Here is a 26414-nt window from a genome sequence, read left to right as displayed (position 1 = left end):
CACAGCAAGGACACTAAGGGTCACAGGACATACATCTGTAGGAAATCAGTCTTCATTAGTTTGGCTGCTCATGAAAGTTTGTTAGTGTTATGTTCATCCAATGGATGTGCAATCATTAATAAAATGGAGCTATAAGTTACTTTTCAGAAGCAGAATACAGTATATATGTAGTCTGCCTAAGGAATGAAGGAATCACTACAAATGCACGTCAGATGTATTATTTACAAATGTTATATTTTGCAGCATCTTGACATTTGCCTGTTTGTAAAGGCTATGGCTGATAAGTCTTAGTGGACAATAAAAGCATTTATTCCTATTCCACTGGAAAAGAGGCTATGTTCCATCTGATGGTCAAAATAGTTGCAACTTCATTACTGGAAAATAAGATCTTCACTGGCTGTAAGTGAGCATTACTCCATCAAAATCAATACTGTTGATTGACTGTAACAGGGGAAGTGTCAGAAACATAAATCAAAATTTCCTTATAATACCTGGAAGGAAAAGAATGTTGGTTTTATTTATTTTTTTTTTATCATAACCCACATACCCAACCACTCTTCACTAATAGTTCTGTCTGTCTTGAATGGGTAAATCTGAAATTTATTCAACTTACATGTAAGTAGGGGTTAATTCAAATACAGGCCAAAAGAGGGGCCAAGTACAACCATTTAGTTTTTCAGTTGTGGTAGATAGGTGCTGTAAGCAGCACCAGAGGATTGGAAAGGCTACTTGGATATTTAAACAGCATGAAAGAAGTTGACAATGACTGTCAGCTAAGTCTATGAACGTTTTAGGGAAGTTAATAATATGACATCAAATATGTGGCAGTGTTAACGATTTCTACAAATTCAGAAACTACAGGCAATACTCCTGATCTATCATTAGGCTGGTTTGGATTCTAGATTCCTGAAGCTGACAAAATATTTTAAGAAATTAAATGGAATAGAATTCAGTTAAGGTTTTGTTTAATAGTATTTAATAAGTACATTAATAAGTATTAATAAGTACATTTGCCTTCTCTTATCAAGAAAGGTTGGCCACTGCCTTCAGTTTTGAGTGTGTCATCATTTATAAAAATAAACTACTTCAATAAAAGCCCCTAATTTCTTCATGCAAACTCCACTTCCTTCTCCTACCCTAAGAGTGAAGTGTCCACATTAGCACAAAGTAACAGGATAGATGGAACTTCTATTTGACTAATTTAAAAATTAAAATGTTAATTTTAAAATACAGAAATCTGTGATGTACGCACGATATCTTTAAGGTATGTTTATAACAAACAACTAGGTCTTTTCCGAAGAATTTTTTTCCCTTCTCATGTGGAGAGTTGCTCCTTCCCTCTCTTTTTCTGACTGTAGATTGGCCATAGCTAAATAAAGATTTAAGTTAGATATTTGCCAGCACTCCAGATGCCACTAAGTTACCTGAAGTGGCACTCCTGTTCACCTAATCAAAAGTTAAATCAATTGCTAACCTGGCAATTTTTACTCCAGGACAGAGGCCACGTGGGATTTTATTGCTATCGTAGCAGCATAGACCAGACATGCCTTCTTGGTTCACCTGGAAGGATTTGGGGTTTTTATCCTTAGGTTTTGGGTTGTGTTTTTTTGTTTTTTTTTTGTTTTTTTTTTTTTAATTCCTCATATTGCAGGGATGTAGGGCTGCTGGTGCCTGTGATTGCATCTGTATTCTTTCCATTGCACAGTATGATTTTGGGTCTGTCATTATTTATCTTAAATTTCTGGTAGCAGGTAGAGAAGTACGTAACAGTACTGCAGATCTGATGATCTGTGGACATTTTCGAGTAATTTTATTGCATTGTTATCTGTGACAGCAATGGGTTGAATTTGATGTCCCAGATGTTTTCTTCAGTTCCTATCTTCATAAATAAGAAAAATACAGAGCAACGCTTCACTTCTAGATTTTTACCTCTGGTTTCTGGCCATCAGTAGTTCTGAGACTTTCTGTACTGGAAGTTGCAACTAGACTATAATGTTTAATAGCTCTTGATCTCCATCTTTCATCCGTTTGCTTAAATGCTATGTCATTCTGTGGATTGCCAATTCTAAGTCAGGAGGGTCTGAACTACTCCCTCAGGTTATTCTTTCTGCCTGTTTTATTAAAAATATGTTTTCATTGCTATAGTAAAATGAAATTGAAAACTAATAGATTTGACTCTCCTATCCACAATAAACCTTTGGATGGATACTTAATGAGAATGTGTATATCTGGGATAATCAAACAAAGCAGATCCCCTAACTAGCACAGGTTAGTGAGACAGGAAATCCTACATTTCTTACTCAGACACAGTTTCCATAAAAACAAAAGAAGTTTTTGTTATCCTATAATCTAGTCAACTCACGTTCTCTATCAGATATTACAAGATACGCATTCCTTCTGACTCAATATGATCAACTCTCTGCCCCCCCACTTTCAATATCAAAGCCTGCACTGCAGCTTCAGCAGCTTCATTAGGATTCCTGTTCTATGTTTACAAGGAATTAGCTTTCTGTAGGCAAACCAGTAATAAATGCTGTTGATAATGTTATTAGAGAAGTAGGGCAACCCAGATTACAGATCTGTCTGTGACACCAAAATAGTGCATATTCTAAATTGCCATTTAAAGTAAATGGGATGAGATGGTCAATAAGAATATTTTAAAAAATCACTTAAAACTCAAGTCACAAAGTACCATACTTGAAAAGAAAAAAAAAAAAAAAAGAAAAAAAAAAAGAAGAAATAAAAAGATACCCCTCAAAGCAGGTCCTACAACAGAATATTCACTGTATTCACACAGGTTTTCTGGTACAGCTTAAAATATTTGCTGGGAAATTCATGACAAATGCGTTTTATTCATTATATTTTCAAATTCCTTTACAACTCCCCAGAAGGCATAAAGGGACAGACTGGCACCCATTTAGAAAGCAGAGAGTCACAGCATCACTGCCATACAGTGTGCAAATCTGAAGGAATGTTCCTCTTCCTGCAGCTGTCTGGGAGCCACTATGAAGACTCTTTGCCTGCTTTAGCTTCATCTGAACTGCTGTGGGGTTAATCACAATAATTATGTACTTTCTGGCTCTCTAAGAAGCATTATTTGCTCTGCATCTCAGACCGGGGATTGTGAAGAACGAAGTTGAGCCTGTGCATCTGCTGTTTGCTGAGTGCTGACATTATCCCCCCCTATCCTGCTGTCCCACGTAATTATTTTGCAGAGTGTGGGTGAAGAGGAAGACCTGGATATAATGCATGGCTGTTTTTCTTCTCCAGACATGTAGTTTAGGTCATTTCTGGAATTGCTGAATTTTATCTCCTACTCTGCCACACAGAGGAGAGAAGCATCTACCTTTACAACAGCATAAAACTGAAACTATGTACAACCTGAATTAAAAACTGCACTAAGCAAATCTTATCAAGTTTCTCATTACAAAATATTTTTTATTTATCAAATGTGATTGCATATGCAAGCTTTAACTAGTTTATTATTTTGATTGCATACCTTCAAAATATGTTTTCAACTAACGTAATTGTGTTAATTTGCATCTTGAAAGGGCACCTTTGCAAAACTGAGCATTTTATCAAGGTTATTCCTGCTGAATCAGAAGAAATTCACACGCAGAATTGTAATAATTACCTTCAATATTTAACATTGACTAGGAAAAAAAAGAAAAACAAAAAAAGCTCAAATCTTCTAACCCTAATACAATTAGAAAAATAGAATACAAAATGGATTTTCAGTAGAGAGAGATATAAAAATAAATTATTTCTGGTTTTCAGGGAATATTAAAAAACAAGACCTGAACCAACAGGATGTAGTAGAGGTAGAATCCCTTCCCTCAGTCCAGAGACAGAAACAAAAAAGACAAAACTGTCTTAGTCAACAGTTGATCAAGCAGTGGCTGTTCACCAGAGAGTTTAACAATACATTGCACAGCTCTTGCCTTGATTTTACTGACAGGTGATTTTGCACCTTTTTACTTAAACGAGTAGCCAAGCCTATATTTGTAGTATTTGTTCTAAGAAGGGTTTTTTTGCAAGTCAGTACATAAAGGCTTCTTTTGATTCAATGGAAATGCTCTTAATGCAATTGTAATCTTTTTTTCAATTAGGACAAACTACATCAAGGTAAACTGATTTTTAATCAGTAAAATTCAAATGTTACGATATTATAACTTTAAATTAGTAGAAAATTGAATAAACAGTTAAATTCAAGTGGCTTTTGAACCTAGACAACTCTAAATGACTTCTGATCAGTGACTGCTGCCAGCTGAACCACTACCCACTAGCTTGTCCCCTCTGAACTTCATGCACCCATGAAAAGAGCAAATGTCACATAGCGTGTATGATCTCGTCTTGGGTCTTGTTCATACAAATGCCTCTGTGCAAGAGCACAGCACTGATGCTGCTTTTAGGGCCTCTAGACTCTGCAAAACTGAGGTAGGAGAAGAACATGGTATACGGAATCATACTGGTATATCACCATACTTGTTGGCCTCTACAAATGAAAGAGGAGGCTTATTTAATCTAGAAATAATATTGTATGCAATCATCCAATAATACACAGATTAAATATTTTGTTATACACAAAACTGGAACAAAAAATCCAGATTAGCAACATAAAAACACCCCTTTGGATATATTCACAGGTGACTAGTTTAATTATGTGAAATCTCATAAATTAATTACATTATTTCAAATTTGATGAGTTGTGTCACAGCAATGCTGATATAGCCAAGATTAAAAAAATGCGGATGTAACAGTCTGCCTTGTTATCAGTGTGTATGTTGTCACAGCCTCTCAGTGAACTGTGACTGAGATATGTATTAGCAGGTCAAAAGGCCAAAGCTCTTCAATTTTTTACAGTTCTAGAAAATGGATGACATTCGAAGAAAAGCTTAGTCTTAGCAGGGGACCAAACAAAGTGATTTTTTTTTTCTATATATATTCTTAAAGAAGGAAAAAGAAAACAAACAAATGCAGGCTCTGTTATTAAAAGGTTCTACTTCATGCTAGGCTTCTTCTGTATGTTTATTGCGTACAATTTACTGCTTAAACCCCCTATAAAGCTCACACAATGATTTGGATAAAACCAGAAAGAAAAGTGCTATGAATCTTGCTTCCTGGAGTGGCAGAGGTTGGGCCAGAGGTGAGATTTCAATGAATTACACTCATAAGTGCCCATCAATTATAGATAACAGTATAGTTAGATGCATTATTTTATCTCAAATTAGGGCCATGCAATTGGGTATTCACAGGAACTCTCTCCAGCAGCTTTATGCAAGTGTTGGCAGCTAAATGAGGTTGGACCTGACTATATCTTCTTTAAAGAAACAGGTAATTAAGTATCTCCCAATCATCTGGCCTTTTTTTTTTTCCTCCTTTTCAAAAGGTTAACACTTGAATGCTTTAAAATCTGAGTAATAAGAAAAAGATGTGGTGACCTGCTAAACTTTCTAACCTTCATTACTCTCTAAGACATTTTTAACATCTAAAGTCCCACAATAATTTTGCTAATGCTTAATATTTTTCCATTTAGGAAATCACACTTTGCTTGCCCTCTGTGGCAAGATGAAGGCTCAGGATAGCAATGTAACCAACTGAGAAAACACTGCAATAATTAGTAAGTCTGTTGCAAAGGGGGTCAAGGGAGAATGCTCACTATATATTTCTATTTCATCAACTCTTTTCTCAAATTACATCACATTTTTCACCAGTGCATGTGTTTCTAGCACAGACAAAAAGGATGAAATGTCCTTTGATAGCCATGCCTTGGGCTGAATTTCAGAGGACATCATTTCGGCCCCAGACTCCCTGGAAAATCATTTACATCTTTACATATCTGTTTCACTATCCTTGAAGACCTCATCTAAGGTCTTACACGTTCATGGGCTGTGAGAGAGAAATTATAAATACACATAGAGCTAATGATGTAAATATCACTGAAATTTAAGTTCTCTTCCTTAGTAGTTTTGCAATGATTTCTAGGGTGTTTAAGCATAAATTATTATTTGAAAGACAAAGCCTGGCCTCTAAAGGCAACATTAAAACTAGAGATGGGGCAGGACACCATGGATCCATAAACATTTTCTCTTTCAATTTCCTACTGCCCAGAAATGCTTTGGAGTTGAAGCTGGGTCTCTGTAAACCATCTACTTGGAACACAGCAATATTTCCTATGTAAGCAAGGCCAATACAGGCTGTCCTACACAGAGCTGTAACAGGACTTCTTCACTTACTTGCACCTATAGGTCCTTCTTTTAAACTGTGGAGAGCTTACTATATATAGAAAGGCTTGCAGCCCGCAAGTTGATGGGAGACAATTGTGCTTCTCCAGTAATGTTTCAGTTATGGTATTTTGCAGGTGGCTTGTGTTCAGAATCCATTAGACAGGATTTGACAGGATACTCCTGCTGTCCTTATGCTATTTACATACTTGTAAAAGTCAAAAGTTCCAAGAGGAAAGCTTGGCGTACACTTCATCAGGCTTTGGATTCTGGAGACCAAGGTTGAAAACTTACCCCTAGAACACCCTGCCTATATTACCTTTTCCCTCAACATGAATAAAGGACTTTCAGCAAATGACTGCTACCTTGAGGAATTATGTAGTTCAGAGATATTTTAAAAAATGCCATTTTTTGGATGCCTTATAAGCACGTCTTGTCCAACCAAAAATATCTAGAAGTAAATGTTACACAAAATGCCATTCAAAGTAGCTATTTACCATGATGATTGTTGTGAATGGTCTATTTAGAAAGGGAAAACTGTGGTCAATTGTTTCTAAATTGCTGACCTATAGGCTTATAGAGCCATTATTGGTCAATTTCTGGGCAAGAGCACAGGGTAATCTTTGTCATATGATTTACTTTAAATGATAAGAAAATTTGGTTAATATCCAACGTTGATTAAAAAAAAGACTTAACAATATTAAAAATATATTTTATAAATCCCTTCATGACTGAATATATAATATTAATCCAGTGCTGTTAAATCAGTCAGCATTGCATCCCCTTCTGTAAATGACTGAACATTTGTCCTTTTCAGTATGTATATTTAGCACACTAGAAAAAATATTCCTCCACTTCTTCCATAATGGTAATAAGAAGAAACTAATTATTTTTTACTTGTCCATAAAATATGTCCCCACAGCAACCTGAATTTGATTAAGCTGCTGTATCAAATATATATATGGAACTGTGCACACGAAGTAGGGCTTACAAGAACGTATGTACAAATTAGATGATTGCAATATTTAATAACTCAGTGAACCCTTGCTAATGTAACATTTTTTTTCTGCATTCAGTTATTTGAAATTGAAATAATTTCTAACCAGCACATGCCGTTCTTGTTAGTGCTTAAATCATCCCTCCTTTATCAACACTCTGATCATAACTGCTGTAATGAAACATCTCAGACCCCGAAAGTTTGCAACACACTGATCAAATACCAAGATATATTTGTGAAAACAGTTTTTCTTCTTTAGTATAAGACTAATTTCATGTCTGTTGTAAACAAAAACAAAATAACAAACAATCCCATTCCCCTCTTCCCTAGAATAAGACTTCACTGAACTATAAAAAAAATAATTCTCAATCTTATTAAAAGTGATGGAATTGGAACACTTAAAGGCACTTTAAATGATCTTAGCCTGCACACTTCCCACCTTGGGCTTAGGCCAGGAAGTTAGTTTTAAGAACCATTTAATACTGCACAAATCCCAAGCAAAGGAAATTGGTTTCAGTGTTTTAAAACTTAAGGTCAGTGGATGTTGCACTGATCCAATGTGATAGACACAAGACCCAATTGTTTAGACGTGAACCACTCATTTCACATTCATTGTTGTTTTTCTATTGCCTTTATTTGAGTCTAGAATCACCAAAAAACCCATTCTGTGTGTGCTCTACCTCAATAGTAACTGCATTTAGTTTTGTTTAAAATAGAGAATTAATCACTGCCAGTATCTTTTTTTTTTCTCTGACAGTGCTTCAAGTTGGCAGTGGAATTAGAAAATGATTGTTAATTTACACATACAAGATAATTTTATGTGACTTAAAAAAGATTAAATGGAACAATCAGGAGTGACAGTGGAAGAAATTAAATCAGGATATGAATGAGCGCTGGTTTATACTGTAGGTGTTCCTCCAAAACCTAATGCTAATACTTAAACTCATCAGTTAATCACTTCCCATATTCTTTTTCAAATATTAACCTTTTAAAAAGTTGAATTAGCTTAAGAATAACTTGATATATTATTAGGATTCATTTAAAAAGTCCATGCCGAAAAAGAATAGTTCTCTTTTTAAACAGTTTTTAATTATTATGAGGCTTATATGAAGAGGAAAATATATTTTAACAAGCATCCACACAAGTGGTCTGATTATGTTATTCTAATCTGCAAACCTAATTATCACCTTCTTATGGAGTACAAGGAACAGCTTTAGAAGAAAATTAATGTATCCTATCAGTGGGACAGTTTGTCACTTTATTAAATAATCATCTTCTTTGCAAATAAAATTGTTAGAAGCTTCATTGTATTAAGGAAAAAATAAAACCCCTCACACCATTACATATTAAAATTAACTTCCCACCGTTTCTTTAATGGTCTATTAAGCCTTCACTGTGGTGGATTATGAAGTACAAATGAGGATATCAACTGTTTCTAAAACTGTAAGAAACAAATATGTTCTATGTGCGTTTTTTATTACTGTGAGCTATAATTTAGCAAACATTTAAACTATTTTCACTAGTTTCCAATGTAGAAAGTGTATATTAAATCCAAAGTAGATAATGTATTTTTTTTCCCTCTTTTAAATCTGAATCGTAAGCTGTGGGGACAAAACTGACGTCTCTCTAAGTCTATCCCTTTTTCTGTAAAATGGACAATTCACATTCTATATTTCAACCTAGAAGACAAACCCAACCCAAATGTAATCTGAAGAGCTGCCAAAAATGCCCCTGGAATAAATCTTTAGACTGATCCATGGCATGAAAATTGGAATTCTTGACAGAAATATTTAATACATCATTATTTAAGATATCATTCTACCTAAGACCAAAATTTCCCTTCCAAATCCTCAAAGGCTTTCTGTACAGTAATCGCAGAATGACACAGCTTGTGAATACATACAGGAGTCCAGCTTGTAAGCAAGTACACGGTCATACTTGTCTGGCCTATAATGAAGAAATCCTATTGGGCTCACTAGCGACTAAAGATTTTCTTTCACTGGTCATTGCACTAAAAAACTGTGGTGCAGGTTGTTGCCTTTGTGGTTTTTTCCCTCTCAGGATACATATTATGACTTCCATGTAGAACTAACCTGGATTATTTTTAGCTATTTTTGATTTGGCTATATTATTCAGTGAAACCAAAAACTATGTAAAATGAAGCCATTTTTAATGGAATTTTAATCTAGAAAGAGTTGTTAGCTAACAGATGGAATATCAGCTTAAAGCTACATATAAAAACAGACTTAGCTAGCCATTATTAACTATCTCTGGTGAGTCAATGGACATCACCTGGAATTTAGGTGACACAGTTGTGTATACCATATTTGCACTAAAGGCTTGAACTTAATCTCCAATATGCAGGCAAGTGCTCTTACCTTTGCAATTCTAGCCACAGTTTTCAATGTTACCTGCTGGAGTTTTCACCCTGGCAGCAGGATAGCAGAATGAAGAAGTCCCTTGGATGGACCTACACTGTAACCACCAGTTTCAAGCGGTCCAGGTGCTCTACTTTGTATAAATAAACATTCACCACTGCAGACTTAACAAACAAACAAACAAACAGACAAACCCCCCAGCCTTCTCTTATAAGGCAACTTGTACTTTAGTTAGAGCAGCACAGAGGGAGAAGGTGAGTCTTTACCAGGGTGTTGAAGCTGGGACTCTCTTCATTTCAAGCAAGCACTGCAGCTCTTAGGAGAGCAGCAACTGTGTGAGAGGCAAAGCTCCCTTTCTGCTACTGAGGCAGGTTCTGATTTTTTTATACAAATTAGCTTTCTCACATCAGGGAAACTATTTCCTGCCCAGCACTATCATCTGAGGAAGCTTTACTAGCTACGTATTTTGTCCTTCTTCCAGAAAGCAGGATACTTTGCCTTCATAGGCAATCCAGAATTTCATAAGGTAAAGAATTCTAAAGATACTGATTTTCCTTAAGTATTATCTAATACAGTTAAATGTTCACCTCCTGTGGCTTGTGGGTAAGGTACATCCAGCCATCAAAAATGTCCAATATTCTGTGATATTATACATGGGACATTACCAGTATTCTGTAAAATAAGATAATCAGTCTGAAATATTGGAAGATTACTTAATTTTAATGTATAAGACAGTACTTGAGTTAATGAAACAAACCATAAAGTCAATGTTTTTATGATAAACCTTAGCTCTCTGCATTTTTTTAACTCAAGAGATGTGAAGATCAAAAGCATGCCTTGTAATAAAAGGTGAAAAATATAAAAGTTCAGATAGATCAGGATTTCAGTGAAACACTGGCTGATCTACTATAACTAATTTTTTTCCAACAAGTTTGGGCTTATTCCCAAATCTAAATTCTTGGAGAATAGAACAAGATAATATTCACAGTTATGTATTTCAGAGTCCTCTCAAAAAAGAATAAAAGTGATTAATTCTAGAAAAATAGTATACCAGTTATTTAGTCTGCAGTGGCATTGATACTTTGCCTCATACTTCTGAACAGACTTAGTGTGGAAGGAACACTTCTCTAAACCTTAATGTCACTTTTCCATTTTTTACAGGATGCATTGAGCTTTCATTTCTATATGCTTTAAAAAAAGACTGCATCTCTAGAAGCACTCTCAGAGCACTGTATTGGCACAGAAACTGAGTATGCCTTCTTCCAGGCTACAGGTTTTAGAGTGCTGCCAGTTCAGGGCACTAAATGGGCATACTTATGGTTTGATTGCTTAACTTTACATTGTCAAAGAGTATTCTGCTAAAGCATACACCACATGCAGCTGCACACCATCTTATAATTTCATAGAGAAGAAAAATGTTATGAAAAACATAGACATGATATAATAAAGACATCAGAAAAAATAATAAATAGACCAAACAAAGCAACACTTAAGACTTGAAGTAAGAGACATGGCTGAAAAGCACTTCCCTCTTGCTCTGTCAGCTTCTCCGTTTCCCTTTTTATTAAAACACTAAACCATGAGCATTAAGCAGCTCTTAATTTAGCTTTACAATAAAAATTGAAATCCTTCTTAACCAAGAGTATAGTTTTGTTGAAATCTGTATCCTTGATTATTTTGTAAGGTGAAGGAACAAAGTAAAGTCAAGAAAGGCAAGGAAAAAAAGGAGTCAAAAGTGGAATGAGAAACAAGAGAAGTCATAAGATGCCAGAGGAAGGAAAAAGTAGGCAAAAGATGAGTTTGCCTTTTAGCAAGAACAAATTTCTAAGTTAAGGTGTAATCTCAAAGACTTCCTTCACTCGAGACAGCTAAAAAACATTTGGTAAGGATCAAGAAGCTGGTATAATGTGGGAGACTAGTGACTACTAGCTGGTGATCCAGTGTACTCAACCACTGCACACATTTTATCCCATACTTTAGCCACATCTCCACTTTGTAATGGAGCATGCTTCCAGGACTGCAGAGCTAGTGCTAACTGAGATGGCTCTGGAAGTACAAGCAAGACAGCCACAATGGTATCACCTTGTGCTTGTGGTAGTCTAAATCTACTCTAAACCCCAGAAGAACATGTGGTCTTGTGCTCCATGCAGACCTTGCAGTGCCATCCAGCTTAGAAGTAGACTTGCAGTTCATTACGCAGGTCAGCTGTGACTGTCCATGAACAACTTTCAGAAACTGGCAGAGTCAGAGAAGGTTCAGAGTAGCCCTAACAGGCATCTTCTTTCTGTAAGTCTAAGTATTTCTCTCTCTGGCCGTGCTTGCTGTGTCTGACTGATAGGTCTCTCCAAGAGGGACTGTTCTGCATCATGCCTATATACCTTTTTCCTACAATTTTACTGTCTTTGGGCATTGTAGGTGATGTCAAAAGAGCTTTGGTAGACAGAAGGAAGACTACTGTGCGCACTTATGAAATATGCCAGATCACAAATACTTTAGATTAGTGTCTATGCTTTCTTATTCTAGATTTAACAAAAGCAGTTGAGAATCTCTCATTCGGGTATGCAGATACTAGTACACTACACATAAACCATCATCTTTGTAGCAGGTGTGTCCAGTTTCCATGATATATATTTTGCTCGTGTGAATAAAGTAGTGGATAAATGTTGTTAGTAATTTAAGCAACATAATTAAAAAACTTAAGTCTTTCACTGGACTTTCAATAACACAAAAATGCCTCTTCACAGGGTTAACACTGTGGCAACCTGGTGAGAGAGTCAAATTCCCACCTGCTTACTTGTTTTCTGTGTTTCTGCCACAGTTGTCAACTATGGCATTTGTATTTGCATTGTAATCCAGCTGCTATTTGGTTGTTTAGTGATTAAAACACTTTTCAAGTAAGAGAGTGCATCTGATTGCTCCTTGTCAGAAGGGGAAACTGAACCCCGGTCTCCCTCTTCCCGTCTGACTGCCCTCACTATGAAGCCAGTATAAAAATAGTCCCATGGCTGCAGTGGCATGGCTGCTGTGCAGCTTTGCTACTGCAAGTTTTTTTTTGAAGCACAAGCCCTACTTAGTTAGGTCAATCCACTCAGGTTTAATTTCTAAAAGTCCACAACAATTTGACAATTAAATTTATGTTCCCAAATCACTTTGACAGAACATGTACACTGCAATTCTCTATAAAGTCAAAGCAGCTAAACATATTGAAGATTTCATTCAGAGTGAGTTGTCAGCTGTTTCATACCAGCAAGAACATATTTCTTTGATTAACAGGCTTTTTTTCTTTCTTTGAACATCAACAAAATCTTGATAAAGAACTAGATTGACAGCTTAACACAGCCTTCAAGGCTTTACTATCAAACTCCAAATCACTTAAGAAGCTTCTGCTACTTCTGCTGCTACTGTAGTTATTAATATATCACCATAACTAAAAGAAAAAAATCCACGAATTATTTTAGCTCATAAAAAAATCAATGCTGCCCTTGTTTTTAATATATTGTGAGCACAAATACTCTAACCACAGAGAAAGTTCTTCAGTTGGCCATTATACTCCCAAATCACAAGCTACTGTTCCAAAAAGCATTCGATGCCTTTAGACATCTTCATAATTGGCTCAGAAATAGCATGCTACAAGAAAGGTTAACAGACCTTGCTGTTCCTCATATGGACAAATCTTTATTAAAAACAGCATAACTGAAAGGTTCTCAAGAACCAGGAAACCATATTACCTGCAGCTGTTCCCTAAGTCTAATTTGAACAAAAAATGGCAAATCTAGCAGACAGCCTCTTCCTCTAACTTCTAAATCAAAATCTTAGGCAGCTTTTACCACATCTACCTATGTCATGTGGATTCAGACGATACCCTGGTCCTGAATTTTAGGCACATCAGGAAAACAATTTAATGTAAATTCAACAGGATGTTAAAATACTGTATTAATTTCTTAACCTAAGGAACAATATTAATTGTTGGCATATCTAAACACACTTCCAGGCATTGAAACTGGATATAATTTGAAAACTTTCCAAGCTTAGTAAATTCCAAGTAATTACTAGGTAACAGTTTTTATGTTCAATGATTTTCTGCTTTTTCTATTGTGATGCATTTTATTCCATGACATACAAGCATACCACAAGCATCCAGCTCATCCTTGAAATCACTGATCAGTAAATGAATTCAGAATTCTGTAATTACTGTTAATTGAAACTTTGAGAAACAATACGAAAATTATATTGTTCCCCACATGTTTCTTTGCCTGTCTTGTGTCCTGTCTTGATAGTTTCCCCAGAGAGTCCTCCTGGGCCTCTTGAGCTGGAAGAGGGGGGGGATCCTGATCCTTTAGCCAACAATCTGCCACATACCTTGTTGATCCAAACCCTTTTATCCAAACCAGAGCTGAACATTAGAGAGCACTCAACAGAGACAGGTAACATACATATAATGTGTATTTTCTGAAGTGCAGAGTAGAGTCCTAAATAAACACGAACAATTTTTGTTGGAGCAGGCTAGCAACATTTTTCAAATTCAATCAATTTCTCTGTCTGACAAAGGAAAAAGTTGAAAGTAGGATACTAGTGCCCTGAGCAATGGTGAGGTGGCAAATGAACCTCCGTTAATCTTCTACTTCGGAAGCAGATGTAAATCAATAGTCGCCAATCATTCAGCAATATAGTTACAAAAGAAGCCAGAGAGGTATTCTTTCAGTGCCATGCTAGTACACGGAAATATCCTAATATGAGTAAGCCTGTCTTAGGAAGGGCAAGAACATAAGAATTATGTGATTTAGTCTCAAAATATGAAAATGACCAAAACAGTATTCCCAAAACACATTAGATCTCCTGTTAGGCAGACTCTGAAGTGCAGTGAGGGAAAGCCAGGCAATATCACTTGAGGCTACTTTTATCTTTCAGCTAAACTTGGCTTCAATAGTAGTAGTGCCACATATCAGAATAAGCAACAGCCATTCCCTTTAAATCACTAAGTCAGCCAATATATTTCTCTGGTGATGTTTTTTGTTTTGATAATCTATTTAAAAATGTGTAGCAATTTCACAAACACACACAGACATACATACACAAAGATATTGAAAAAATCCATATTTGGGGTATAAGTATATAATACAAAATATGAAAATAAAAATACATATAAAAAGAAAATGCAATTAAATATAAAAATAAAAATAGAAAATATCATTTGGGTACATCGATGCTAAAGAGATTCAATACTAAGATAAATACTTCTCAATTTTGATTATAAACTTATGTTCTTAACAGGTGAACTAAAAAGAAGCAGCAGTTATTATTTTACAAGTAAAACTAAACCCCCAAATTACTCTGAAGGCAATGTTAGCAACAATGCAATTATAACAATAGGTACTATCATACAACTACATCTATCATACAATTTTGATACAAATGCATTACATGAATTGCTCTATGTTATTAAAAAACTAGTATTTTCAAAATATTTTCTTTGGAAGAATATATCCTATGTTAATAAAATGAAGATATACATCAGAAGTCAATAAGAACTTTACCTGAGGGATATCCACAGGATTGATCGTATTTTGCAAGATACACAAATTATACTTTATAATGTAGTATAAGTTTGGAAATACTTCTAGCTTTGCACATTTCTTAGAAAGGGCTATGCAACCCATTGCAATAAAAATAAGAGACTTGAAATCAGATCAGAAAGCAGTCTGATCATTTACATGAAAATACATAGACATGAGCCAGGCAAACTACATTCAAACAGAATAAAGAGGAAAATGGAAAATGTTATCTGAAGCGATGGAGATGGTGACACAGGCTCTTTATTAGATACATTAAGTACTTAAAATCACTTCAGTTATATAATTAGCAAAGATAAGAACTATAGGCTATTTAATCAGGGGCTGGCATATTCATTGAAAGGATTACTTTTCAGGTAATCTTAAAAATTAATTTTGAACAGTAGTACTAAAATAGGGTTAGGAGGATTGGCTGAATTTCCCCCCCCACCTCCCACTCACCAATTACCTAAGTCTCTCTAATATGACACAAACTAATTTCAAATTTCAGAGTGTAGAGTTGGAAGCCTGGTGTATATTAGTTGTAAGATTCTGGATCTGAAGCAAATCTAGGACCCAGCTTCTCGTGACTTAAGGCACAAGGCAAGTAAAAGCACATGCTGTATATCGTGTCAGTCTATGTTGTACTAAAGGAGTATTTGGGCTCTCCTCATTATCTATGGGTACTGTAGTATATGCCTGGATAACAACATTCTCTAAAAATAGGGGCTTAATTACTGGAATTAAAGGATTAAAAAAAAAGCCCCATAAAGCACCCACAGTTCAGAGTAAAGGTTTTCAAGTTGTGATTAAATTTTAATTTCTTTGTACTAAAGAATAATGTGTTTAAGTTTATTAAATAGGAAGTGTAAAATTTATTCCTTAACAATTCATTTTGTTGCTTTTAATGGCTTGGATATTGTCAATAATATTTTATGTAAGTGCGCTGTGGCCACTTAGCAACTTTGACTGCATTTTGAAAGAGGGTTTTGTTGGTTTTGTGATATATATTAAAAATGGCTGCTGCTTAACTGTTTATAAAGCCCAGCATCTGTTGTAAACATGAGATATATCCACATGAAACTTATGTAAAGATTTACCATTTACTTCAGAGATTTGAAGATTAATTGATCCAAAATGAAGTTTGAAAATCAGCTGCAAATTTACACTGCTAGTATTCACTAGTTCTGATTATAACTCCCCCTCCAAAAAAAGCAAGCAATATTTGATAAAAAACAATTGTATTATAATGCATTTTAATTAGTGTGTGCTCATGAAAATCAGGGAAAATACCCTTATTCACTTGTATAGAAATACTTGACTATACTTCATCAGCAAGCAACAAATAGCAAGCTGTAGTTTAGTAGTTTTGTTACAGTGTTTCTTGTATCTGTTATAGACTCCCTTCACATGTGAATTTACTACAAATGAAAGTACTCAGAAACCTTTTTCTACCATTGTGTTATTGTTATTTCAAATGGTGTGACTAAACAGTGGAAGAGACTGAGATTTAATTCCTATATAGATAAGTTTGCCTTTAACGTACTGTAATAAAAGGCAGTAGTTTTAATTAACTAAAGAATGTGTAGAACATCCAAAAGTCACTTCAATCCATAGAGAAGGTTCAATGACATACTCTGAGTGAAACGTCATCTGCAATAAATTCCTTTATCAGCCTGACATCAGCTGAAGAAAATTAGATTTTATTGACCTTGGCCTATAGCATATGGATAGACCTGTTGTGAAACAACAGTTTGTTACTTGCACAATGCATGCTGGGCCAATCCCTCTATATGATTGTGCACCATGTTAAACAATCCTTTCTCCTAGACAAAGCAATGATTTTCACCCTTTGACATGGCTATACATTTTACTTGACAATTTCTAAAGCAACTGTTTCTTTAACAACTAGGTATCATTACATATCTTTAAAACACATCACTTTCCTTAAAGGAAAAAATATTCCCATATCTTGTCAATATTAATAGTAAATATTTCAGTTATTTGCTTGTTTTTAAAAGTGCAGAAGGGCAGGTGTTTCACAACAACTTCCTCCAATGGAAGTGCCCAATAAACAGATAGCCCTTACCATTGTAACAGTACGAAACCTGACCCCATTTTAGTCCTGTAGTAGTGAATTTTACAGCTGAGGACCCTGAGAATACAAACATAAATTCATTGCTCCGCTTAGGGTCTGATACAGCACACTGCTTTCAGACATGTACTTTGAAATCACAGGGGATGCTCAGGACTTAAGGTCGTCTACTTAAAATATATTTTATATAGCACACTGCCTCTAGTCCTCATAAGTCTGAATCTAAGGTTCCCCAACCACACCAGCCTCCCAGACAGCCACTACAGAACAATGTTTAAGAGAGTAAGAAGTCTGTCAAGCAGAGGGCTTCAGCCCATTAGCACTTTCTAGAGAAATGATAAAAATATGAAATCTTGTATCACAGAGAGATGCAGATACTGCAAATGCAGACTGCTGTCATTTTGCTCTGTAGACAACAGACATAGGTAGGCTGAATCAGCATTCTACTCCAACTATCTCCTTTCACCCCAGCTCAGGAAACTCAAGCACGCATTATACACTTCAGGCATTTTTTCTAAAGATGAGCTATTACATGTTTGAAGTCTGACAAAAGAACATGCTGGTTTTTTTTTTTCTTTCTGTCTATAAACATTATAACCAAGAGCTAGGCAGAGTAGGTTGTTTAACTGCAAGCCATCTCTTGCTCATGTGAAAATATTTCACACTCTATCATAAATATTTTCACCTTGTGTTGCTTCTTCTCATGACTACAGTTGCAGTAATACTGCCTGAGTTCAGAGGTATTGTTCCCTGGAGTCTTATCCTTTTATGAAAAGAAACCTGTGGGTTCAATGGGACAGGTAACAGATGTCTGCAATCTGGTCTCTCTGTGGGGCCTGTGTCTTCTTTTTAAGCGTTTTCAGCTCAGTCACAACCAGGAAGGGAGGAGAGGTTGAAGGAAACAAACTGAAACGTCTGTAATTCAAGTTAGGAATTTTGTGTTGATGATTAGTATATTCACTGCAAATATGCAGTTATGATTCAACCCAAGAGACTCCATCACTTAAGCTGAAAAACTGGAAGAATAATGAAAATATCAAAATAGTTTTGTTCTATTCAAAATGAAACATTTTGACTTTTCAATTCAAAGCTAAAATGAGCCAACTTTAAAACAAAGGCTAAGCACATCTGAGAATGGAGCATTTTATTCAGCCTGTGACAAATGATTTTGCTTTTAAACTGAGGTTGCCGCATGCAAAAAAAAGGAGAAAGTTTACACTGATCTTTTTTAATCTCAGTCACCAAACTGGAACTAATACTTGGCTTGCTTTCAACAGCAAGTGATTTGGGGAATCTCCAATATTCAACTGGAATAACTTTTTTCTGGTTTCTTTGCTGCCAGGCTGGATTAGAAATCTTTTATGATAAAGCCTTTGAATACAGTAACAATGTTTGCACGACAGGATTTTTTCTTTTTTTGTTGAGGTCAGCCAAGATATGATACTATGATAACTACATTGTATAGTGCAGTACTCAAGTTGGGACACATTGAAGAACTTGCTAAAGATTAATTTACCTGCCATTTCTCCCACCTTTTCTTTCTGTGGCCTTTCCAGATTAAACCAGTGTCACATAACATGTAGGTCAAAACAAAAGTGTAACTTCCTTCACTCATATTCATTAGCAGAACACTTATTCTCCTGGAGATCACTTGCACAAAGTAAATCAGTACTTTCTAGTACTTAAAAACTTCCTTAGAAATTAAGTGCATAGATATTGGCACATAATAAAAGCATAATTAAGCAAGTTGAGAGGGAATCTCAAAAGTACATGGTCAGGAACATGATACAAATTGAGTTACTAGGAATAGGAACTTTTTCTGCTTTAGGACTTCTTCATAAAAGATGAAAATAGATTGATGGTTGAAAATCTCAAAGGTGATGTACTTAAGACTGTAAATGCAATTTATAAATCCTAATTTAGTTTACTGAGACTAAGAAATATCTTTTATGCTACAGGGTGCCAGAGAGTCAAATTAGCATGCCTAATTTAACTGAATATTATTTTAGAATACTTAATATCAACTTGAATTGTTTTTTCTTGAATGTATTCTTTGTTTCCCTGCGTATATTCCAGTCACATAACTCATACATCTGTTATTCCCAGCGTTGAGTCTATGATGTTTACACAGATCTCCCTGCAGGGCATTTTGGCCTAACTGAATCGTTATTTCAACAGTATGTCCTAGTTTAATGATACTGTTACTTGAAATGCTGTCTTTTGCAAGTTTTCTCCCCCCCTGGGGCTAACTCAGCCCTTCCACACTGAAATCAGAAAATCTGACCCTAGTCTTAAGCAGGTGATGCTGGGAAGTGAACTCTGCTTTCTCAAGCACAGGGTTCTGAGCGCTTCAGACCTGTAGAATGGGTAATGTGACAACTGAGATTCTGGGTTTTATGAACACATTTAAATCTTAATGCAGTGTCAGTACTGGTTTCTGATAATGTGTGCTAATGATCATAAGAGACGATTACTTAAAATGGCATATTAGGATTCATTCTTTTGACAGAGGTGGGGATGCTACTATGTTCTCACTTCCATTCTTTTCTATTTGATCATCACCAGAAGAAAAATTCTTCCCTTGCAGATCCATTTTTAGGAACAAGTAATGAATATTTTAAAATCAGTTAGACATTTATACTGAGCCTTATTTGGAAAACAATATGGAGCCATTCCATATTGCAGCTTACAAGTATAACATTTTCAAGTGACTAAGGCATGTATTAAGCGTTTTTGAGTAAAATTTAAGCTTCTGAACACAGAAGACCTCTTTGACAAAGGGACTTGATTTCAATTTAATAAGAAACTGAAACAAACAGGTGCTTCATTGAAAAGAAATGTCACAAGGTAGCTGCTAAGTTATTTGAAGATTTAAGAAACAACAGATAATTTGGATTTTTAATTCATGAGTATTTACACATACTTTATCTTAGATTTTCCAAAGACCTAAATGTCCAAGTATCTCTAGGCAGTTTAGAAATCCACACCTTAATTGATTTCTTTCTATTTTTATTAGGTCAGTAATACTAAGTCTTTGTGTCCAAAATCTATGAACACTGCACTGTTTCATAATGCATTGGAGTTCCTAATAATTAGTCACCTACTTCCAAAGCATTCTACAATATTGGCTAGTAGTCATTAAAAAGTCCTTCTAAGCCTTGTCATACGGTCTCATTTTGAGAAGGTAAATAAGTACAGAAAGATTCTGCTTTCACACACAAGTACAACGCTTCAGGAGTTTCCCTATTGGTATGCTCTATTTACACATGAAACTTGGGATCAGTGTCAAGCAACGCCCTTAGGAATTTGAGGTTCATTACCAGGATTTAAAGCAAAAGATTCTCCAACCTCAAATTTAACCTAACTTACTTCACTGAAGCAAATACAACACCCTTAGGTTTCAAAAGACCTCTGCACACAGTATAAACCTAAGGTTTCTCTTCAGCGAGGAAATTTTTTACATGTTCATTTTCAGACTAGAACCTCAGTGCAAGGACCTGCTTTACAAAACTGAGTGATAGCTGTGGGAGCTCAAAACCTTGGAAAATCAGGCAAGAGAAAACTAACATAAAACCACAAAAGAATTAATTTTTTAAATCACAAGAGATATTCACATGTGACAGTGTAGGATTTTCAAATGAGTATTGTAGGATTTTCAAATGAGTAAGTGCTATTAACTATGGAGTCCACTATGAATCTGACTTCAGTTGGACTTGCTGACCCTAAATCATTTAGATTGCACAGAAAATTCCACACTCAGGTGAATTAAGTCTTGTGGTTTAGCAGACATCTAAAAAAGGGTTTTATTTTCACACACTGCAGGAAAACACTGCTGCAACATATTATGGAGTGTTGCCACATGCAAGTAACTGTTAGTGGAACAAACTATTTGTGAACTGACATCATTTGGGAAATTCTGTTCAACAAAAATAGAAATTCACACTTTTTTCTCACTACACAAAAGAAGAAACATTTTAAAACATCAGTTGCTATTACAATACTTCGCTCAAGTCTTCACATTCTTTTTTAGAAATGCATAATCTTTCTGAATAGTCTTACAATACCCAGAGAATCATTGCTTTTTTGAAGTTCTTTCAATATCACAGTACCAAAGCACGTAGGGACTAGAACTATATATTTTTGTAATTAATTTCCTTAAGATAATGTTAGAAACATCAGGTTCCTTAAAATATAGATGAATTTCAAGGTGAGTCTGCTCGCAGATGTTATTAATGGCATATGATTTATTGTGACATGAAATCTGATCTGAAACTCATGTTATTAGCTGAGCTTTTTATAAATTATAATTGCCAACTGCTGAAAATATGCAGAAAGACCACTGATAAACTAGCTTCATCTTCAGGGCTTAGAATACCTGCATTTGCTAAATGTCCAATATCTCTAGTCCTGCTGAATGAGTATAATACATTGGGATGCACAGATCAGGCTTGAGTTCAGATCTTTTCATAGTATAATTCTTTCAGAATGAGAAGCATCGGAGGTAGGAAGAGGAGGTCATAGAAAATAAATGTTTCCTGTGGAACTTAAAAAGAAACATACACTTGGGTTCATAGTATGTCATTGCATAGGTGCTAAACAGAGTATTTAAGAAAAAAGCCTCCATCTCTGAAAGTTAAATCTAAAATTTGTACTTTCAACATGAAACCAGTAAGAAGTTGGATAATATTCAAACATATTCAAACATAATTCTGTACAGCTTTAGGGCGACAGCACAAACAGCATATTTTATCATCCGAAGGTCTATGCAGATTTGTATCTATGCAAGACTCTCCAGGTCATCCCCATGGAAAACTAAAGCAAGTCTATGGGTAGGCTCACAATGACAAAGCATTTGTGTTAATAATTATTTCTAGATATTCCCTGTTTATTCCCAATAACTTCATATCTTACTTTCCTCTCCCCATGTGCCTTTAAATGTTAATTAAAGTTTCTGAGATGTTGCTTTTACCCATCACAACCTATGTGCTAAATTACCTAAACAAGAGACAAACATAAGCATAGCATTATGAATATTCTCTACTCAACAAACCAGATATTGAAAGAAGGTGAATTTATAGTACGTGTTGTAAAACATTTTTAATCTCCAGAAAAGCTCTGAGATAGCATTGCAAATTCAAAAAGCAACACAAGGAACAGATGCAAAGTCTCATTTCTGACTTTTTTACGTATCCAAAGCTGTTTAATGATAAAAGCATTTATGTGTAAAATGGCATTCACTTGCCCTTACTAAGAGTATATATGGAAGAGCCCCCTGTCAATGTACCAGTGTGCGTGTGGGAATGAAACATAAGGATCACCATCTGCAGCTGTCTAATAAGTGTTCTTCAGTGCCTAATGGCAAAGTGTCGATTCAGGGATCCTCAGCTACCACAATGCATCATCTTGTCCATGCTAGTCTTACAAGTCAAACACTTCGCATGTGAGAACAGTTTATTTATAATGCTATTCATTTCAGCTGAAATACCAGATATAAAATAGTTACACTACAAGCAGTCTGAGAGCATACACTTAATATAAAATGCACCAATTTCCTCTCTTTTGTAAGAATCAATATTTTAAAGGATGTGCAAAATTTAACCCCTCACAGAACATACCTAATAACATGGAAAGAATCTTCTCATATGCAAATATTTTTAGATTCTTACCTACTGTTGAACTTCTCTGGATGTTTTTCTCTCATGATATGGAATCTGTGGGCGATTGAAGCATCCTAACAGGAAAAAGAAAACCGTAAATGTATCATGACAGAAAAATTGCAAAACAGAAGACCAAAACTGTAAACAAGGCATATCATTTGTAAGGTGTTTTGTGAACTGTCATTTTCAACAAGAGCAATACTCTTATCAATTAGAAAGCTTGCAGGTACACTGTTCCAAGAGTGGGATACATCTGAACTTAGTAATTTATTACACTTGTTACTGTCTCCATTATTCCTTTTTACAAATCAGACATGATAGTTGCGTTTACTGAAAGTGTCTTCAACTTCTGTACAGCAAGTATCATCCAGATCTGGTTTACGGTAAGACCATTCATACAGATCTTTCTTGTAGGAATACTGAATAAAGTCTATGAAATCTATTCCTTTAGTAAAGATGAGTGATAGATTCAGCAGAGTTACTTTATATGCATATAGGTTGATACTTGCATATGGCCATTCAATAGCTTTCTCCAAAATTCGGTAGAAAATGGGAATAAATGCCAGGAGATGCCCCATTTACTCTATGTCAGGGTGTGAAATCATGTGGGGGAAAAAAATGGATTAATAACAAAAAGAAACTTGTGAATTAAACTAAATATATTTTATCAAAATATTTTAAAGTTAGTAAATTATGCTAATAATACATTTAAATAACATGTATGTGAAACGAAATAGCTGTATGAAATTTAAAAAAGAATCAAACCATTGTAGTGGTGGTAGTTGCTGAGAATAGAGTATTTGGAACTGATGTTCCAGAATCAGTTCTCACAGCACTTTTATATCTCCTTTGCAGGTATGAAAATAATGTTTTCCTCACTCCAGATCATGTAATATTTATTTCACATAATAATCATTACAAATTTACAAACTGGGAATTAAGAACGTAAAAAGTTTTTTCATCTTTCAATGTATGTATTAAATGAGGTGTGAGAGTATGAAATCTATCAACTCTTCAGTCTTGCAGGAGACAGTAAACAGAGAAATCCATTTGCATCGTGTTTTTATAATTATGTCTTAAAATGTTGCATATATAAGAATATAAATACAAGAAGAGTTAGTTCAGTTAGTAGGAAATTTAAATGAATTCCAGTTTCCATGTAAATAAAGTTTGACAAAAATTACAAATAAAACTATCACTGTAATCAACTGTTGCATATATGAAAAAAATACATTATTTACCAACTTAAAATATTATGGAAATATAAACCCTAAGAATTTTAGAGAAATATTAAATTCAGTATGAAGTCTATATCTAGCAACATTTTAAAGGATTTTCAAACAATGAAAATTAGTATTTGGGGGAAAAAACAAAATTAAATACTTAAATTTTATATTGTTGCTGATTCCAAACATGACTAAAATATTTTGTGTAAAATAATTTTTATTTAAACCAATCAATGTTAATATAAATCTCAAATAAGCAAGCAAGTATTTAGTGCAGATATATAGGTACCCACTAGCATCAAACATAACTGCAACATTTTATGTCTAAAATAGTTTTTTATTTACTAGAATCTTAAGCAGGGCATGCTCCAGAGAACAGACTGGTCCAACCTTCAAGGTTTGGTTTACTAACTCGTGGCTACTTTGAAAAAATAAATGTATGAACTTTAATACCATGTCAAAGATAAAATTGTTCGGATAGATTGATAACATTTAAATAAACTTTTAAGATTCTGAAGGAAAAAGCAATACAAAAGTCATAATATTTTACACATACTCTATGTACATAAGTATGTAATATAGTATAGAATTTTCAAGCAAACCTTTTGATCACTGATCAAATAAAATCAGTTAGCGGCATCACTAAATGTATTGACTTCACTGAAATACTCACTTTTATTCATGATCTTGTTATGTAGTTCCTAAAGATGTACATAGTTTGTTGCTTTACGCACATCACATCATTATTTATTTATTTTTCTGTTATCTTTAAGCATGGAATTGTCATTTAACATTTTGCTGTTCTACAAGGAAATGACAGCAAAAATCCCTAGTGAATGGACTGGTGTTAGTCATAAAATGCCTTCTTGTTCTGTCCTGTCATCCAAACTGTCATCTGAAACTTTCAGTGCTATATTCTCAAACTGCACTCGTCGTTACTTTAAATTTATTTTTATGTGCAATTTTATAAGGCAAATATCCACTAGTATCCAGGTGATCCCATAGTTCTTGGAGACGGATGAAATAAAGCTGACAGTAAACCCTGAGACATCACACTTCTAAACAAAGCCTGCCAGCTGAACTAAAATAATAACTCTGTTAACTTTAGAAAGACCCATCATTCATATTTTATCCCACATTAGATGTGCCAACATTAGAAAAGTATATTTGTTAGCCAGTTCTATATGAAAAAGAAATAAAGGGACTACTGTTGTAGCTAACTGTTAATTTTCTACACACTGAAGCAAAAGACAGACCCAAGACAAAATGAATAAAGGAGTAGTAGCATATTTGACAGAAACTAGGAAACACTAATCAAGGACTAACTGTCTAATGAATGAAATGAAAAGGCTAATGTGCTTACTCATGCATAACAAATGCAAGGCACAAACAAGCTAGGGATCAATGCCCACTGCAGATGGCAAACAGGCAGTTGTTTTCATGCAAGGTTGATTTGATCAAAATTTTCCCCTGCCCGAACATTTTCTGACTCCAAAACTGATCAACTAACTTAATGAGCTGAGAGGTAAAAAAAGTAATACACAAAGCTAATTTTGATGGGCACAACACAAGAAAGGCACACGTCAGACCAGTTTCCAAAAAAAAATGTTGAAAGGCTGTTTTTATTAATGGAGACAGTAAACCAGGGTAGTAACTACATGCAGATAAGCTCATAAGTAAGGGAGCTGCTAAGGCTTTCTTCAGTTTATACTGCCCAACTGTTCTTTTGAACCCTTAACGGAATCCAACGTAGAGAGTCCTTAGATTCGCTAGCACAGGGACCTCTTCCCAACCATAACTTCACACTATAGGAAAATCTGAAACCAGTCCACGCTGATTGCATGTTAGCAAAATAATCCTTTGCTTTAAGGGAAAAAAAAGAAAAGAGAAAAAAAACTACACTGAGTTTCCTGTTTTTCAAATGTCTGTAATCTTTTATTTGTTAAGATAGTAGCATACAGACAAGTATAAGCAAATGAAAAACAACTGGAAGAATTGAAAGTAACAGGAACTTGACGGTCGGTAAGAATGCAAGTTCTGTCTCCTAAGAGCTGCAGGAATTACCAGATGCCATCCCTGAATCCTGAGGAAGAACCATTAAAAGTTTTATATTTCTGGATGAGGAGAGCAGAGGGTCCTTCCTTGTGAGCTGTTTTGGCTACATTTGAGATAGAATTCATTTTAGCAGACTTAATTCAGCCATTTCAAAAAGAGGCATCTAGCTTAACCTGTTTAGAGCATACAACTGTTGGACCAATAGAGAATTTCTTTTTTGTGTCACAAACTAT

At 35.0% G+C, this 26414-nt stretch overlaps 1 protein-coding gene across 6 annotated transcripts in view; it reads right to left on the bottom strand.

Moving 5' to 3' along the window:
• DGKB (diacylglycerol kinase beta) overlaps positions 1-26414 on the bottom strand; it is a 365482-nt gene that overhangs the window by 119931 nt on the left and 219137 nt on the right. For all 6 annotated transcript variants that reach the window (XM_052801099.1, XM_052801089.1, XM_052801081.1 and 3 more), the window contains one exon: positions 22910-22974. In XM_052801099.1, the coding sequence (XP_052657059.1) occupies positions 22910-22974 (65 nt within the window). The remainder of the gene's footprint in view (positions 1-22909; positions 22975-26414) is intronic.

Source organism: Harpia harpyja, chromosome 1 (assembly GCF_026419915.1).
Source record: "Harpia harpyja isolate bHarHar1 chromosome 1, bHarHar1 primary haplotype, whole genome shotgun sequence".
Lineage (NCBI taxonomy): Eukaryota > Metazoa > Chordata > Aves > Accipitriformes > Accipitridae > Harpia > Harpia harpyja.
Note: the sequence above shows the minus strand (reverse complement) of the source record. Positions and strands in the feature narration are given on the sequence as shown.